The sequence below is a fragment of the Ciona intestinalis genome, chromosome 10, assembly GCF_000224145.3.
Source record: "Ciona intestinalis chromosome 10, KH, whole genome shotgun sequence".
Lineage (NCBI taxonomy): Eukaryota > Metazoa > Chordata > Ascidiacea > Phlebobranchia > Cionidae > Ciona > Ciona intestinalis.
Window position 1 is genome coordinate 4,712,445 of NC_020175.2, and position 18,739 is coordinate 4,731,183.

Sequence of the window (18,739 nt, forward strand, 5' to 3'; positions counted from 1 at the left end):
GAACTGGTAAAAGAAATAAAAACACTGCACACCAGTGAAGAATCCTCCCGTACACAGCAGAATAGGCTGGTGGAAAGTGTTAGAAGTTGGTGGTTATGGGGTTAGTGGTAGGCAAATAAGCGTCTTCACTAGAACCGAGATTATGAATACAGGTTATATTAGAAGTAAAAATATCCTGATCCAAATTATGTTTATAACATTTGTAGAGCACCATAGAATAAGGGCAGTGTTATGTACAGAAAAAAGATTACCATTAAATTCAACGACCGAAAAAAAAAAACAGGTATATATTATATATATCTTAATTTAATGCAGATGATTTTTCAAACTCAAGCAACCATGATTTTATATTGTCACCTTTACCAGACATATAATGACCTAATCCACCATCGCTTGCTATAACTCTGTGGCAAGGAACAAGAAGGGGAATTGGATTCGCTCTCATGGCTTGACCCACTGCTCTACAAGCCTTTGGACTGCCACACATAGCTGCTAGTTTAGCATAAGATACGGTCGTGCCTCTTTCAGTGTTTTCCATCAGACTTCTCAAAACGCGGCCGGTAAAGTTGTCTTTCTTTACAATTTCATTATCTATAGCAGGTACTTTCAAATAAGAGTTTGATTTTGGGTCAAAAAACATTTCCACCCAACGTATTGAGTCCTGGGCACATTCTGTTAATGGGCCGCTGCTGCTTTCAATAGAAACACTGTAGTTCGTCATGTTGTGATTTACTATATCGGGATCGTGGTTCACAGATTTATCCAAGTTAATTTCTTTAATGCCACGGCTCGTATGAATCAAAGATACGATGCCTATGGGTGTTTTTAAAACAACGGTAAGTATATCCTGTTTAACCATTACTTAAATTGTTACATACGATGTAAGTAAAATTATCTTTTACGATAAATGCCACACAGTGACAGTACTACGATTTAACCATAGAGATGTAACTTTGTTGGCATAGGATGTGACTTTGTGAGTGAATATTTTTTGTAGATTTTTCATTTTTACGTATGACTGTTAATTTGAACATCCTATTAGTGACCACTGGGTTGGAGCAATTGCCGTTAAGTGTATTGACCAAGGACACATACGCCCACAATGGTAGCAGCGACGACGGAATAGATAAACACAGTTGCGTAATAAACCCCTATTTCTCTCATGTTTAAATTTATGTAGCCTTGATTACTCGCCTTGTTCAATTATGCAATGAATAGTTATGTATCTCTGTTTAAACTTTATATTTGCGATGTTTATGCTGTAACAAACCGTTTTCTGTTCAAGTTATTCAAGCGAAGAAATGTTTAACGCTTGAATGGTTTTAGTTGTTTATAGTCGTCGCTAAGAGCCGAACATGATTTTCACATTTCAACAAATTTTACTCCAAATTCTGTTTAAACCATTAAATTAAATAAGGCTAATGGTATTTTATGTAGTACTTAGATAATTAGTAGATTTTATATTCACTGTGCATAGTTCAGACGATCTATAAGCGGATCGTTTATAGAAATTATAAAAGAGGATTTCGTACTAAATTATACGGTAAGTTAAATATAAAGTAACATTTTAAATATAAAAGTGCGACAATTTACAAATTTATTTCCAATTTACAGTTTATTGTAGCTGTTGGTAGCAGTTAAAGCAATTATGTACATGGCTGACGAAGACGGTACTTCTGTAAAAGATGGTAAGTCTACACTGTTTAACTATATTGTAGAACCAAAGCTTTTAATTAAATGCGAAAACTACAATACTTCACTAAATATTTAATCTAGAGGGGCACATTTATGAATAAATGACAAAAATATGCACATTATTTCAAAAACATGCTAGGATAAACAAAAGCAGAAAATAAAAAGTTAATATATTCCTCCTTTCTGCAGATAATAGTGAGTTGTTTTCTGTAATAAATGAAACCTCGTCATCCAAGTGGGGATCCATTATATCGACTGTTGGTGACCAGTTACCACTAATTGATTCAGATTCAGAGGTATGTGGTTTCTATTGTAAACATAACACCGAATAAGGGTAGTAGCTAGTAGTGCATGTATGACCTGAAACAAGTTAAGACTGGACCTCCTTTTAATAAATTCTTGAGTATCCCTTGACATTAAAATTATTATTTTAAAATTTCCAGACAAGCTCCCTCACAGATGATGAATTTGAACCAAAAGTTTTTACAAGAAAATTTAAATCAAGTGGAGGTAAAACGAGTTTTATCAATAAACTATCAATTCTTGAACTGATACTTTTAAGTGTATGCGTCCTTGGGCAAGACACTTAGTGGACATTGCTCCATCCCAGCGGTCACTAATGGGTTGTAGCACCATGTGTGTCGGGGAAATGGCCCAACTCTGGCCATAATCTCAGTTCCCATGTCGTACCACTTTTAAGTAATATTTTATTTTTTAGCTGGAACTTCCATAAATTTTAATAAAACACAAAATATGTTGGAATCTAATACAAAGTTTTTCCATGAAAGAGGTAACTAACATACATTTAAACAAAGTAAATTATTTGACTAAAGTTTTGGTTATATTTATTAGGAAAATTTTACTATTTGTATAAAAGCAAATATTAATTATTAGATTAATTTGTTGCTTTCTGTTTTAATAGAATTTTGCAATCTATGCTCAAATATAATATGGCTTTAACAGTGCAGATTTCAAAGCTGCTGCTTTTACTTTAGAGAGCTTTGTGGCAGCTTCAGCTCCAAACTTCCCTCAAATTTTAAGGTCTGATTTTTAAATTGCTAGTTTTTAACGGAGCATTCTTACACAGCAGACGCTGAGGATTTAAACTTTCTTGAATTTGAAGAAGAAATTAATTTGGATTCCACTGATGCGGAACAACAAGAATCTGTTTTATCATTAAATGTAGGAGTTACATTTTGTTTGTGCTAAAAAGAATACATTTTTTATCTATGTTGGTATATATTCCATATGTAAACCCTAGACGTGGCATCTACCCTTGGCCGAGCTGTCTAGGGAAGATCTCCTATTAGTTACCATTAAAGCCTCTGCTTTTATGCATAAATGATAATTTGTACAACTCTGCCATTTAGTTTCTTGCTCAAATTTACAAATGGCCTCTATGGTAGCAGCGTCGAGCCTCAAGCTCTATACCTCTAATCATTATATCCTATTTTTTTAAAGCTGTCGGATGCTTTTTTATTTTAAATATCATTGCTCAAGCACCCATTATTCCTACACAGGTGATAACTAATGTTGATTTGGATGAAATACTTGATGGTTTTCAAACAAATAAACAAACTACAGACTTATCAAGTTTACTTGTATCAGGTTAGTTGTGAATTGTAGAAGTGTCATACACTCATAGATAAGCATACATAAGGATATAGGTATGAACATTAACATAGCTTTTGTCATTTTAATTTTCGCTTAGTGTATTTTTACAAAAGTCTGTTTAAACAATGTTTTTTGTCATTTTGAATAACTGTTGTTTTTTAGAATTTTGATCCCTCTGACCCTCTGTGCACCACTAATACTTAATCTTATTGATTAAATTTTTTATTAAAAGTAACAATTCGTGATGTTTTTGACATTTTTTGTCTTTTACACACATCATCGTTATGTTGTATTCATCACTGCAATATGTTATCAATTCGTTTTTAACATATTATGTTATAGATGCCACCCCAGCAACCGGGGTTTCCCCCATGTTGATGAACCAACTTGTAAACCTTAGTTCCCTACAAGCGGGTAAAAGTCGGGGTTGTGGGACAGATGATGATACTACTGTACATGGTAAGAGACTTTTTATTAATTTTTGGCTTTTTATTAAGATTTTTTTTTTTAATTTTTGGCTCAAACGTTGCTTTAATCTAAAATAGTTTCCCGTTCTCATAGTTGTATTTTTTTTCAGTGTCCACACAAGTAGCAAAACCAAGCACATCTTCATGCGGTGTGTCAGCGGATTTACCTCTTACTCAAATAGGTGAGCTTAAATAAATTAACGTAATAAAGTAAAATCTGTGTGACATTGTTAAAACGCAGTTACACTCATATTTGTTTGTTGTTACAATGCGTTTGAAACAATATTTGTAGAACTTTCATCAAGCAGCAGAACAACAATTTATATCGATCTTCGCCATGAAGAAACTAACCAGTCGATTCTAGATTGTAATCAGGTGATTATTATGTCATAATTAAACGTATTTGTTTCTCAACCCCTTGGCTGCAACCTATTTTAGGATACAAGTGCCAAAACCATCGAGCCATGGTGCTCAACAAACCCACAGTATATGTATATATATATATATATATAATCTATATTTGAGTGATATTACAAATGTGATTTTTACTTTAACAGCCACATCCTAAAGACGAAAACATTTTACCTCAAACCAAATTGTCAGAGGAAGTACCAGAACAAGCATGCCCAAGGTATTATAACAGTTGCTGTCATTTTTTACATGACTGACAACTCAAACAACCCATTAAGGACCACTGGGTTGGGAATTGATGTTAAATGTCTTGCTCAAGGACAAAACTACCCGCAATGTTAGCAGCATCAAGGACCCAAAAATTCTTAGCTAAGGGCACACTTTAAAAAAAATCATGTACAAAGTTACGTGTGGTAACTCATAAGCATAATGTGTATGAAACAGAACACCCATGTTATAACAACTTGTTTTTTCAATCACACTCGGATAAATCAACTTACATTCAATTCATTTGACTAAAATTATCATCAGGTTGGCGTGGGAAGACTCAGACACAGAAGATGATGATGATGATTTTGAAAACTGGAGGAAAATGAGAAAGCAGTAAAAACCATATTACATTCTTATCTTCTTATTTAGTTTTGTTTTGTTATTATTTTGTTTTCTGCTACTATTGCTCTCAGCAACTAAATATTTTTCAAAAAAGGATAAAATTCTGCTCCAAAAATAGATTAAGGATAAAACTTTTTTGTCATAAATCAAATAAAGTTTTTTGAAAATACTTTGTTTTTGTTCCAGATTTAAAAAGTCAGTGACAAAAAGTTCTTCCCATGCCAGCAATGCATCAGATGCCCCTGTAAGGAATGAAAAAACATTAGAAAATATAAAACAGATAGTTAAATTGGATTCAGGAAACAAACCTGCGAAACACAAACTTTTAAACGGGAATGATGTTTCTATGAATCACTCTGCGGATATTTTCGAGGAAGGAAAAAAATTTGAAGATTCTTGGACGAAAATTGACGATATTTTGAATAACCCTTTTATTGAAGATAAAACCACTAAGTTACGAAAATTAGCTGCGGCAAAAGTACGCGCTGTTCGTGAGAAGAAGTTTCATGAAGAAAAGTTAGTGAATGGAAATCACGATTCACATGATGATACTAGACTTATGAATGGTGATGATGCGTCACATGATTTGAAAGGAATTTACGAACGACAGCGGCTTAAGCATGAACAAGATGAGTCAGCGAAAACACCAATTGTTGACATTGCGATTCCTAACTCTGTGGTTCGTAAGAAAAGTAGCGGGAAAACAACGGTGCTGTTTGCTGAGGAACCAAAGAAAAGTAAAGCTTATGAATTGAACTATATTATGTTAAAAAGTTGCCCTGGGGTAATGGGCCAATTCTGCCCTAAATCCCAGGGCCTCCGCAAGGACCTTACCCACATACAATAGAATAAAAGGATGGCCTACATATGGTATATATACATTCTGTGTTTGGGTGTTCTCTGTTTTATATGGGTCTACAGCGTGGCATGTCATGAGACCTGCAATTTAGGCTAGAGTTGGACCATTACCCCGGCACCCAGGGTGATACAACTTTATTGTGTAACAAACATTTTTTCATTTAGATATCCGTGATGAAATGAACGTTTACCGCGAGAAAAATATCGCGTCTGCTAAAACTGAGACAAAAACAAAACGAACAACATCCGGCATTCAAACTGATGAAACTTGTTTTGCAAGGTATGTGGTTGTGTTGGTGTAACTTGCAATCGGGCACGAGGTGTATGAAACAAAACACCTGTGTTGCCAAGACTGTCAATGTAACAACTGTAGGGGAAAAATAAATTACATTTTTTATGATTCAATTTATACTGCCATGAAGTTATATATGTGGTAGCTCGTAAGCAGCCACGAAATGTATGAAACAGAACACCTGTGTTATGACGACTATCGGTTACTTGCCGCACCAGGATAAGTTTCATTCATTGTTTTTACTACACAGTGTGGAAAGCATCAAGAGAGCAACCGAAGAAAAACTTCTTTCTTTGTCAACAAAAGATTTGAAACTCGCAGCAAAAAATGTTGTTGACGAAAAACTAAACCACGGTAATGTTTCTATCATTGTTACATCATATACAACATTGTTACATCATATACAACATTGTTACATCATATATAACATTGTTACATCATATACAACATTGTTACATCACAGTGACACAACCAGATGGAAAAACACAGAAGAGTTGGAATCATTCAACTCGTGATAATTTTTCTATTGTACAAAATCAACGAAAACAGGTGAGATATATGACATTGTATTTTTCATGTTTAAAGAGAATACCCTGCTACTCCAGGTATAATGATTATGTTTAGGAGTAGCTCATAGTGTATGTATAGTACTGTAGGGTAAGATGGGATACAGTTAGCACCCAAATCCCATAAGTTTTTAACAACTAACAACTTTCTTTTTGAGCCGTGAGGATATAGTTATATATTTTTCTGTAAATATTCTTAGTTTACTATCAATTGGAGCCAAAGAAAAGAATGAAAACATGTTTCATCCTACCCCACCTGAATATAAACAGTTTTATCTTGCCCCACTCTACTATATGCCCTACATACACCAGCTTTAAATTAATTACCTACTTTCCAGCCACCTTCTGCAACTCCTGCTTCACCTTCCAACAAACCATCAGCAACCACAAACACAGTAACATGGGGGGAAAGGTTGAAGGTTCAAACCTCACTGGAGAAAGCTTTCAGGTGAAACAAAGTAACGAAAAAAATGACATTTGCGCCATGACACAGTATAATGCCAAAAATAAATAAAATTGACATTTGGAAAAAAATGTTATACACAAAATTACATACACGCTAACTTATAAGAATTATGTGTATGAAACAGAACACCTGTGTTATAATGACTGTCGATGCCTCTCCACTAAGAATGAATAAGTTTTATGTATTTATTCATGAATGATATTTATTCTTCAAACAGAAATGAAATTGATGAAAATGAAATGAAGAAATTTCCTCTTTTATACGACAGGGTGGGTCGTCTTATATTGGAATATTTTGGCAAGATTATATATCATATTAAAGTTCTTATACATGAACTAAAGTTAATTTCTATATATAATTGGTGTACAGAACAGTCTTTGCTAAGCAGAATCTTGATTTCCAAACACCTAAAAAATTCACTAGCCTATAGTAGTGTCCGACTAAAAATAGCTGGTAACATTAGAGCCAGCAGAAGAGTACAAACGCGCAGGCAGATACACAACTCATATTTATGAACCTCAAACCATATGGTTATTTATATTTGCACTGACAACAAATTAAATAAAGTATTTATAAAACTTTCATTTTTTATTATTTTTTTTATTTATATATTTTTTTAGTTCATATATTTTTTTGTACTTTTTTATATTATATATATATATATATATATATATCTTTTTGTTATTTACTTTTATTATATATATTTTTTAGGACATGACATTTCAAGATGAACTACCCACTATACCACCCAGCATAAACTCCAAGGAAGTCAACAAGTTTGTGTTGCTTACTTTCCAAATGTCGAGCCCTGGTTGTCTTGTAATGCATCGAGCTTCTGGTGGAAACAGATTTATATCAATTGACCAACCACACAGTTTGTCAATAACTCACTCACTCATCTTGTCATGGCTGTTTGCACTGGTGAGTTCTAACAGGTGTTGACTTCTATTTTGGCTCTTTTGGCAAAAATATTGACAAACCGAGGTTTCGACGTCCTATTAAGGTTGTTTGAAACGAAAAACAATTGTTTCATCAGGGTGAAATGACACTTAATTAAAAATGAAATTGCTATAGCATGATTGTTTATTTATTTGTTTAATGCGATAGTGAAGATAAAATTATTAGAATAAATAGATATATGTAACTTTTTTTTAAAGTAGTTTTTACCCATAGCATGTTACCTACTGTCGTTTTGCTGCTATTTTTCTTCTTTCTAAAGTTTAAAATAATTTTCACTATCGTATTTAAATAAATAAATTAGTTTATGTCATGTTATATCAAATATTCCAGATACCAGACAACTTGGACAAACCATACGACCCACCACGAGAAGATGTGTTTACTATTGAACCTGATCCAGAGGAATATGATCCAATTTTATCAGAGTGTAAGTTTTATCATACACCTTATACTTACTGTTAAATTATAACATGGGTGTCTTTTTATGCACCAGACACACATGGTGTATTCATACATCTCATGCTCACTATCCAGTTATAACATAAGTGTCTTCTTATACACCAGACACACTTGGTGTATTCATACACCTCATGCTCACTATCCAGTTATAACATTAGTGTCCTCTTATACACCAGGCACACATGGTGTATTCATACAACTCATGCTCACTATCCAGTTATAACATAAGTGTATTCTTATACACTAGGCACACATGGTGTATTCATACACCTCATGCTCACTATCCAGTTATAACATAAGTGTCCTCTTATACACCAGGCACACATGGTGTATTCATACACCTCATGCTCACTATCCAGTTATAACATGGGTGCTCACTATATTTTGTATTTGTCTCACAAAAATTCAATCTAGCGGTATTTGTCTTAACCCTCAGTTCCATATATTGTATGCCTGTATGGGGTAGATGTAGTAATAATAACTTTATTTCAATCACAAATGCTTATCTCCAGCTAATGAAGAAGCCTCCCCACCAAACCTAGTTGAGGTTCCTTTCAATGTTGTTTCCTTACACCAAGTATGGCAGGAGGAATCGCAAACCATCGCCACACATGCAGTTGTTATTCCAAACTTCTTTTATAAACCAGATAGTAGAAGGAAAAAGCCAAAGGTAGTCTTCATATCTGTGAAATTTTGGATTCTTTTGTGTAATAAGTTTTATATGGTGAATTGCTTTGTATTCTGAAGAAGCTTTTTTGTGTTTGTTGCAAACTTTTCGTTTATTTTTGTTATTTATTTTTTTTATTCTGCAAATGCAGCTTCACTCCACCTACTGGGAAAGCTACCATAAGTGCTACAGATTAGATTATTCTTAACCACATTTCAACCATGTTTAGAAAGAGAATGCCTTCCTACAAGTGGTTTGGCATTTCTTACAATCGAATCGAGTACAAGAGGTTTGTCCATGGCACACACGACCAGAGTCACCATTATTATACACATTACAAGAAACTCATTTATCTTGTGCTACCAAACCCATGTCAACTTATATCACTGCTTCAAATGAACCGCAGGTATAATAATGCTGCATCAATATGTCTTATGTATATAAATATCTCTTATAATATATTACGTACTTTTATATGTGTTTATATTAATTGATTTTTAAAATATATCTCTTTTTCTTTGAATAATTTTATTTTTCTCCAATTTCATCCAGTTGATACAAAAAGCTCTGAATAGAAAACCTGGATTCTTTTGGAAGTTGATTAAACCTGATGAACAAAATAACCTGGGACCAACTTGTGATAAGGATATACCTTTAGAAGTAAGTTGGTGAACAAGCATAGGCGCCAAACCTGGGGTGGCAAGGCTGGATGGCCTACCTCAGAATTTTCTGCACAGCAATATTTAAACTTTGGAACCAAATATGTTTCATAGAAGTGCTTGTCCAACTATCGCAGTATTTTAAAAATTTGGCACCTTCGTTAGGTTTTTTATGTGTGTTTATCAAAAATATATTCAAAGGAATAAAATGGACTGTGAGTGTAAAATTTCTTGTTCGCAGAACACATTTGTCATTAACGAGGCACAGATTACTTTTTTCACAAAATGATGAAAAATCCTTTTTGTTTTTTTCCACAGAGCACATTTTGTCTTTTACAACGTGAAGCTCTGACCTACCCTGTGTGTATAATGGATCTCATGATCAGGTTGCAATTATCGTGCCTCGACCTTGTTGGTGTGAGGCTTGTGTATGTAAAGAAAGAGTTTATTCAACAAAGTACATGTGAGTACACAGTGCATGTAGTGTTATGTTCACTATATATACAAGTGGGGTCCTTGTGGAGCCAGGATTTAGACTACATTTGGCCGATTACCCCAACATCTAGTGATTTAGGCCAGAGTTGGTTCATTACCCAACACCTAGACTAGTAAAGGAGTTGTATGTGCTCTTGGGCAAGACAATTAATAGCAAAACCTAATGATATATTACAGTATGGCAGATGAAGTGTTACCCATAAATATAATTACGATAAGATTCAGACTTACAATATGCAGCAATAGCATATAGATAATAATTTAAAAAGTCTTAGGTTCCCTGGCGTGCCACACTGAAGGACCCTACCCACATAGAATAATATACACCTGTATATACTCTTGTGTATAACAATAACATCTATGTTCCAGTGTCTCACCGTAGTTGTGGAGATTCAAATGAAATAGTTCCTGCTGTTGCCATGGCAATACGTGGCAAGTCAGCCATAAAAAAGATGATTGACATCATTGGTCCGCGAGACCCTGTGTTGGCAAGACTAACAGACCAAGGTTCAATGAATGCAATATATGGTGAACAATTATCAAAGAGAAGAGGGGATATAGATGTCCCAACTGGTAGGAGTTTTATGTTTTATATATATATTAACAATTTTTAGCGGCTCATCTGGTATTAAATGTTAAATAATGTTTACTGATGAGGGTTTGCCAAATGTCAGAAACCCACTAAATTTTTATACCAGATGAGCCGCTAAATGATTATTTACATTATGCCTGGTAGCAGAAGTAACAGAATATATCTTATGTGTTTTTGTGTATCCTGTTAAGTTAGGGACAGTCTTATAACACAAGAACAAAAAATGATCATCAAACACTGATTTTAAACAAAAAAAATTGAACAATAATTTTTTTTTTAAACATAATGTTTGTCAGTATTTGTTAACATTTCAGAAATGTATGTTTTCCACTGCCCACGTGGTAAGGAACGGGTACAACAACAACTTGTTGTTTGGTTTGGTGGAAGGTTGAACGCACAAGATCCTTTTATTAATTCAACACCAACTATCAACCATGAACAACAGTTTACCTTCGCAAAACAAAGCAATGGGAAGTCGAACGGGAAAAATAAAGGAAAGAGCCGAAGTAATTCAACATCCAGTCCGATAAGTAAGATATATAATTTAACAAATTATTCAACAATATTGCATTAATTTTCTGCCTCTCAACCCCTGGGTCACCATTTGATTTGGTTGGTTCGCCTACTACAATGGTTCACAAAGAATTATGACCGTTATTGTAAAAGTTAAATCATTTTATTGTATGCTTACAAAAGTTGTGTGAAATGTAGATATGATAGAAACAGCTTTTGGAATCTTTTGCCACAATCCAAATTTAAATTTCATATCACAGATTTGTTGACCTAATTTCATAACTACATTTTAAACCACTTTTGTAAGCATGCAATAAAATGATTTAACTTTTACAATACCAGTCAAAAGACTTGTGGACCACTGTAGTGGGCGACCCACTTACAGGCTACAACCAGGAATTAATACACACTGCAATAACTTAACTCAACTTTCCGCAGGAAATATATCAACAAGTTGTCCAACCCACCCCTCACATAGTTACTTAGTGACGAGCTTACCCACAAAGATATGCGTCATCGTATCGGCACGATTCCCTCCTCAGTTCCTTGGAGATGTTATAAGCATCGCAACTGAACAGGGTTACTGGTTAGAAGGATTGAAACGAATTCCGTTGAATGAAAAAAAGACGTCGTCACTTTCAATACAAACAAGGTTTATATTTTTTTACCTAAAAATATTATTTCTGAGTAAAACAATTTATAGTAGGAAGTTAACATATAGTAGTTTGGTGTAAAATAGGCAAACATATTTTTTTTCATCTCTCAAAGAACTGTTAACTGAACACCATAACGTAATGGTTGGCGCGCCTTCTTTTAGCCAGCATATGGTAAGCACGATGTGTATACAAGTAAGCATGTGGTTTATGAAATGAGAACCCCCATGCTGTAAAAACTGTCTTTGCCAAGCCATACATGAATGAATAAGTTACATTTATTTTATCTATTAGATATAATTAGTAATTATACAACCACCAAACACAGTTATATTGCAGGTATTTACATTACTTCAACCCACCACCAAACCCTGACCTTACATTAGATGAAGAATATTATGAACTTGACAGTTGGTGGTTACGTCCTGTCAGTGTCTTCATGTTTGCAAGAGAGAATGCAGGGGCTCATCTGGCTGGGTTAATATGCAGTAAGCTCATTCTATGTTTTCTTGTAGTAAAGATTTTTGTGGTCAAAATATTTTGATCGATATAGCATGAGGTCTATAGTTACACTATGTGAGTCTGGTGTATAAGAAGACACCCATGTCCATGTTATAACTGGACAGTGAGCATGAGGTGTGTGAATACACCATCTGTGCCTGGTGCATAAGAAGACACCCATGTTTTAACTCAACAGCGAGCTTGAGGTGTATGAATACACCATGTGTGTCTAGTGTATAAGAAGACACCCATGTTATAACTCGACAGTGAGCATGAGGTGTGTGAATACACCATGTGTGTCTGGTGTATAAGAAGACACCCATGTTATAACTCGACAGTGAGCATGGGGTGTGTGAATATACCATGCAAGTCTGGTGTATAAAAAATAACTTGTGTTATAATTCGACATTGAGCATGAGGTGTAAACACCTATGTTAAAATGCTTTACTTTATATCTTCTGAACATTGTCTTACCTAGGTATGCAGTCAGAGTTGATGTACCGAATGGTTCCACCCAATGAAGACGGCCACCTACGTAATGCAACTTCACAATGCTTTCACGCATGTGTGTGTACTGATACCGTGCTACATGCTCTTGGTAACATGGCCAAGGTAACGCTAGTTTAATCTGTTACATACCTAGCTGTATAGTACTGTGGGGTAAAATGGATATCATAATCAGATAATATCTCATATTTCCTGAACTCTCAGTTTAAATTGTAAGGGTATGGTTATAGTTCTTTAAATATAATTTGTTTACTACTAAACAGCTTTATATTAAGTTATATAACAAGCCATAGATAAACCATACACCTTCTCATAGACACCAGAGCTTGAGCTAAGCACTGGCAACTCCCCACGTGTATTTTACTCCAACCCTGAACTAGAGGAAGTTGTTGTATTGTCTTTGGTGGGAAGACCAATCATGAAACAATCTGGTTGCATTTTACAAAGTAAGTTGTATATAAAATATAATGTGCATTGTCGGGGACCTTGGCAAAGTAGTTGTGAGCACATTCTTTAAATTCAGAGGATACTGGTTCAAGGCTTGTCCTTGCTATCATTGTGGGCGTATGTGTCCTTGTTTTAAACAACACCAATGTTAAAGACTGCCATTTCTCGATAAAGCTGGGATAATGCTAGTTACATTAATTTATTCATTAGCTATTATGTATGGTTGTTATATATTCCAATAGATCATTTCAAAATCAATTGTAACTTTGGTCTTCTTGAAATAGTTCAAAATATTTTAGTCAAAACACAACACTCAAAACACTTTATCCGTATTTTATTTTTTTCGGTAACATAGTACAAAAAATGCTTATTGTTTTAAAATATTTCCAGGACTATTACATGGCGAATTTTATCTTGGCGGTGAAACTGCTGAGTCAGCATATTTTGAACGGTCGGATGAATGTGAAATCCTAAATGAATTTCATGGATTTGAAATTCTTGGAATTAAATTCATTCCTTCACTTTCTTCACAACATTCCAAGGTAACTTTATTAGCTCGGTGTTTAAATGTTTTATACTGCTATGGTATGAGGGTTAGAACTATTAGACGGTAACGGATTCAAAGCCTGACATTGCTACCATTGTTGGCTTGTGCACTTGGCAAGACACTAACGGTAATGCTACAATTCAGTGCTGACTAATGAGTTGCCTGATAATCACCCTCAAAGGTACATAAGTGGTAGCTTGTAAAAGGGCACGAGATGTATGAAACAGAACACCCCTATTATAAATTGGAGTTTTCACACCTAATAAAGATAAAAAAAGACACTTTTAACAAGCTAAAGTAGCATTTTTACTTTTCAATGTTTTCCACATAATATGCCGATACTAACTCATTGACATATTTGTTTTGTTTTAAAGGAATTGTCACCATTTGAAGTCGGAACAAAGTTTTGGGGTGAAACTATAAGAAAGATCCAACATTCGCCTGCATTAGTTTGTGTATTAAGGAGAGTGAACGCTTTTAAAGTGAGTTTAATCTTAAGATATAACAACTTATATTATATAATATGAACGCCCTTTTTCCAAAACATGATTTTTTTCTTTTTTATTAATAAGCGTGTTATATGTTCTTCTGTTTTTGTTCCAGGTTTAACAGAACATAATATTTTTCTATAACTGTTTGAATTACATGTTAAGTTTATGGTGTAATACGCTGAGGATGTATAACTATTTTCCGTAATAACAGGTGTTGCGTGAAGTATTACAGAATACTATCGACAAACCAAGTAAAGAAAACATTCATGATACGAGCAAACTCATGTCTTCAACTACTGAGATTGCTTATCGACAGGTATTTGGTGTTTTTAGTAATGTTCATACACCTTATGCTCACTGTCAAGTTATAACATGGATGTCTTCCTATACACCAGACACACATGGTGTTTTTATACACATCATGCTCACTGTCGAGTTATAACAAGTATGTTTTTATACACTAGACACATATAGTGTATCGTACACCTCATGCTCACTGTCAATTTGTAAAATGAGTGCAATCTTATACAACAGACACAAACATAACAAATTCTTTAATAAAACTATCTTTCCAGATAAAAACGTTTTTCTCGGACAAAGAATTATTTTCGGACAACCGATGTCGCCCGTTGCTTAAGTACCTCCCTCCCCCAACGAGGATTGCGCAATACCTCATCGCAAACTGCATTCGTAGTGATGGGGAGGAGGGGGGTGGTGATGTCACTAATCCTGTGGTGGGACAAAACGGATCAAGCAAGTCTTCAAAGAAGAAGAAGAAAAATGGTACAGCCCTACAGTGTTGAATGTTTGGATTTTACCTTCTCTGAAATGTCAATATTCGTCGCGAGCAAAATGAAATAAAAGGATTTTTAAGTCTTATCAGCTAAACATAGACTTTATAGTTTTAGTGTAATCATCAGTTTACCCGTTATCTGGTTGATCAACGCGTTGCATTTTACCCGTTTCAATTTTTTTCCAGTTTTCTCTGTCAATTTCCAGTTCGATTTCCAAACAAATATTACCTTGAAGTTATTACTAATAATTTGTTATTATTGTTAACACAGGAAAATCAAAGGACAACGCTTCAATGTCTTTCCCGGCAGAAGAATCAATTATTGATTCCATGTTAGCATGGCCACAACCCCTCACCACTATACTTATCATTAAACCAGATGCTTTTCCAAGACATTTAATCAAAGTAAGTTGAAGGTATCGCGTTCAAAGTATGCGTAGGTAACTAGAAATCAAAATTTAGTTTTGAATGTTTGGAAAACTTAATTTAACTGTCTGTTTTTGAAACAAAAAAAAAACACAAGCATGATTTATACACAGAATTTTTACCTAGATATTTCGTCGAATTCACCACGAAGGGTTCAACGTGGTTGCTGCTAAAATGACGCTCATGTCTGAGGACCAGGCTTTACAAATCGTTCCTAGAAAATTTGAAAAGGTAATATAAACCAATCTAATTGATGTAGATTTTATTAAAACAAACATTTGAAACCTGATAAAAATGTCCAAATTTGCAGCTGTAGACAGATATGCATTTTCCCACAAAGTTACACACTTGGTAACTTGAAAGCGGGCACTAGGTGTATGAAACATAACACCTGTATCATAACTACTGTAATCATCCGTCCAGGCAAAGATAAAATAATTTACATTCATCCAATTTCAATATTCACCAGATGCCTGGCGAACGCAATGTTTTCATCAGTAACATGATATCTTCCCCCACACTAGTGTTGTGTTTATCTCGTCATAACGCAGTTCGTAAACTTCTTGATATCGCTGGTCCCCAAGACCCCCTACAGGCTCGGAAGGTTGGTCACATGGTGGGGCACTCAACAAAGACTTTAAGAGCTGAACTCGGAATTGATGAATTTTCCAACGCAGTCCATGGTATGTAGGCATGGGGCATGAGGTGTATGAACACACCATGTGTGCCTGGTGTATAAGAAGACACCCATGTTATAACTCGACAGTGAGCATGAGTTAATGAATTACATCCACAGTATCTGAGACATACATATCAGCTTGTGAGGAACAGAAGTTATTCTTCCATGAGGGTTTGTGCTGCAACGAAACTGTTGAGTTGAAAATGGAACAAGTCCCCACTCCAGCTGAGGACTACATTATGTGTTGTGGTTTGTTAATGTGTTATGAACATAAGGAAATCAATGTAATACCTTTGGTTACGGTAAAATTAACATCTTTTTCTTTATCAGATAAAATGCTGGGAAGAGAAATCAAATTAGAAAAAGGTAGGTTTGGGTGAAAAATACTTCAGTTTAACTTGAAAGTTAATTCATTGTTGGCTTTGAATTAAACGGACAGCTATTAAAATCTGCACCAATTTTACATTTGTTATATTTCTTTATTCTTTTATTTATTTTAAAAGTAATTTTGACAATAAAATTCAATATTTTCTAAAAATTTAAGTAAAACTTGACTAAAATATTAAGTTGTTTCTGCTAAAAATTTTAGAAAGTCGTGGACTTAGTGGGATGGAATTGCAACCGATATGTGTTGTGCTTACTTCGAAGCTGGTGTTGCCACATAACACTAAGCAACACAGGGCAGGGGAAGTGTGCACACCATCATATGTTGATGTGCTGGAAAAGTTGATCACAGAAGGATATGAATTGAGTTGTTTACGAATGTCGTGGCTTCGCGACAAACAAGCACAAGTTGTTTGCGATAAAATGACCGGGAAGTTCGCAACTAACAAGCAAGAGATTGTGAGTGCTTTGTGTAATAACCCAAATGATATATATATATTTTTGGACAAGACATTTTACAACACAATGTGATTTGATGCAGATTGAATATTTAACAAGTGGTCCAAACATTGTAATGTTGCTACAGAGAGAGAACGGACTTTTATTATTTGATTCAATCATTGGAGGGTGGGTATTGAATAAATGAATGGTAATCCTTGTGTGCTGGGGCAACGACAGTTGTTATTACAAATCTGTGCTATAACGAATATCGTTGCTCCGCCACGTAAGGCTTAATTAGTTATGTTCATAACACTTGATATACACTGTGAATAAAAAATTTGTGCATTACAGATTTTTAGATAAATCAAATTACAAAACTTGTTTCTGCAGTGTGACTCGTCAAAAGAAGGATTTTGATGAGTCATGTTACATTCTGCGCACGCAAACAATATCACAAACCCACGACATTTGCAAATATCTTTTCCACCGAGTTGAAAACCCCAGATCTGTTGTTCAAATTGTCCACAAACGTGCAACTGAATGGAGAAATTGACAATTCTTATCTAAGTTCTATATACATCCTACTTGCTTCGATGTTGGGGTAATATGCGGCATTTTAACCAACATTTGGTTCCGAACAGGTTTTCCTTAACTTTAAACGTCACACTTTTTAATTTTCACTCAACACATGCTGTAAATTTTTTATAAATTAAAGTTAAAGGGTAAAAATTTCACGGCACACCTGAGCCAATGATACAACAATTCTGAGTCTACATTTCAACACACACTGTTTTGGAAACCCTGGTCAAAACACAACACTTTGCATCATTGTGTTAAAATATACCAATATGTTCATTTAATACAAATTCCACTGTGGGCTGTAGGTTACAAACTTTACTTTTCCATCCTTTCCTATAGAAGTTTATTTTTCTATCTTTATACACGCTGTACTATCAATATGAGCCTCACAATTTAGAAGGAAATTAACACTTTACCCAGTGCTTTAGAAACATAAATACTGTTATTTCATTTCTTTGTTTTCTACTTTTTAAATATATAATAGGTTGGGGTAATATGGGACATGTTTTCATTCATTTTCCTGTCCCATTGGTTAGCAAACAAAGAATATTTAAAGATACATATATATACATGTTTCTCACCACTTTAAAAGAGTGTTGTTATAGCTAAAATGTCCATCTTACCCCCCTATATGTGTCTCCGTTCATTTAATATAAATATGTTTTTATTTAAAGTGCAAATGTTGCAAACAAAATATCAAATTTTCAATATCTATAAATAGCAAAACATTATTGTTTTATTTCAAGTTTATTTTTTAAATGCGAAACTTTATTTTTAAATGTGTTTTCTCTTCAAGTTAAGTTTTCAAATTAAACGGTTGTTGCAGTTTTTGTGGCAAATTAAGATGTTCTCTTATAAGTAAATGTTGAGTCCCGCGCCGTGGCTAAGTGGTTAGCGCGCCAGCCTGTAACCAAGAGGTAATTGGGTTCAAGGCTCTTCGCTGCTACCATTGTGGGCGTATGTGT

General features: G+C 34.5%; 2 protein-coding genes across 6 annotated transcripts; one reads left to right on the plus strand and one right to left on the minus strand.

The window, feature by feature from the left end:
• Positions 1-4: 4 nt before the first annotated feature.
• LOC100181190 (methylated-DNA--protein-cysteine methyltransferase-like) lies at positions 5-1,021 on the minus strand. The gene has a single exon (XM_002125955.5). It carries the CDS (start codon positions 857-859, stop codon positions 302-304), a length of 558 nt encoding a protein of 185 aa, XP_002125991.1. The 5' UTR covers positions 860-1,021; the 3' UTR covers positions 5-301.
• Positions 1,022-1,441: 420 nt separating this feature from the next.
• On the plus strand, positions 1,442-17,887 carry LOC100185948. 5 transcript variants are annotated; one of them, XM_009861774.3, is made up of 42 exons: positions 1,442-1,543; positions 1,615-1,688; positions 1,885-1,991; positions 2,139-2,205; positions 2,414-2,485; positions 2,783-2,877; positions 3,216-3,303; positions 3,652-3,768; positions 3,887-3,958; positions 4,069-4,151; positions 4,334-4,407; positions 4,719-4,790; positions 4,986-5,536; positions 5,823-5,937; positions 6,200-6,303; positions 6,413-6,498; positions 6,854-6,963; positions 7,199-7,250; positions 7,693-7,902; positions 8,272-8,368; positions 8,913-9,070; positions 9,297-9,473; positions 9,620-9,727; positions 10,045-10,189; positions 10,591-10,794; positions 11,128-11,343; positions 11,765-11,978; positions 12,319-12,467; positions 12,959-13,092; positions 13,304-13,433; positions 13,825-13,976; positions 14,356-14,463; positions 14,684-14,788; positions 15,048-15,255; positions 15,537-15,670; positions 15,818-15,922; positions 16,161-16,374; positions 16,488-16,619; positions 16,701-16,736; positions 16,960-17,213; positions 17,296-17,381; positions 17,586-17,887. In XM_009861774.3, exons 2-42 carry the CDS (start codon positions 1,649-1,651, stop codon positions 17,746-17,748), a joined length of 5,544 nt encoding a protein of 1,847 aa, XP_009860076.2. In that variant the 5' UTR covers positions 1,442-1,543; positions 1,615-1,648; the 3' UTR covers positions 17,749-17,887. The 5 variants fall into 5 exon arrangements, with proteins under 5 accessions (XP_009860076.2, XP_018669255.1, XP_026692041.1 ...); XM_018813710.2 differs by having other exon boundaries at positions 2,786-2,877; XM_026836240.1 differs by having other exon boundaries at positions 1,615-1,685.
• The last annotated feature ends 852 nt before the right edge of the window (positions 17,888-18,739 follow it).

Coding starts and splice junctions, on each gene's coding strand:
- LOC100185948 (XM_009861774.3), top strand. CDS start 1,649: ATGTACATGGCTGACGAAGACGGTACTTCTGTAAAAGATG. Junction 1,992..2,138: donor TAATTGATTCAGATTCAGAG/GTATGTGGTTTC, acceptor TAAAATTTCCAG/ACAAGCTCCCTCACAGATGA. Junction 11,344..11,764: donor TTCAACATCCAGTCCGATAA/GTAAGATATATA, acceptor AACTTTCCGCAG/GAAATATATCAACAAGTTGT.
- LOC100181190 (XM_002125955.5), bottom strand. CDS start 859: ATGGTTAAACAGGATATACTTACCGTTGTTTTAAAAACACCCATAGGC.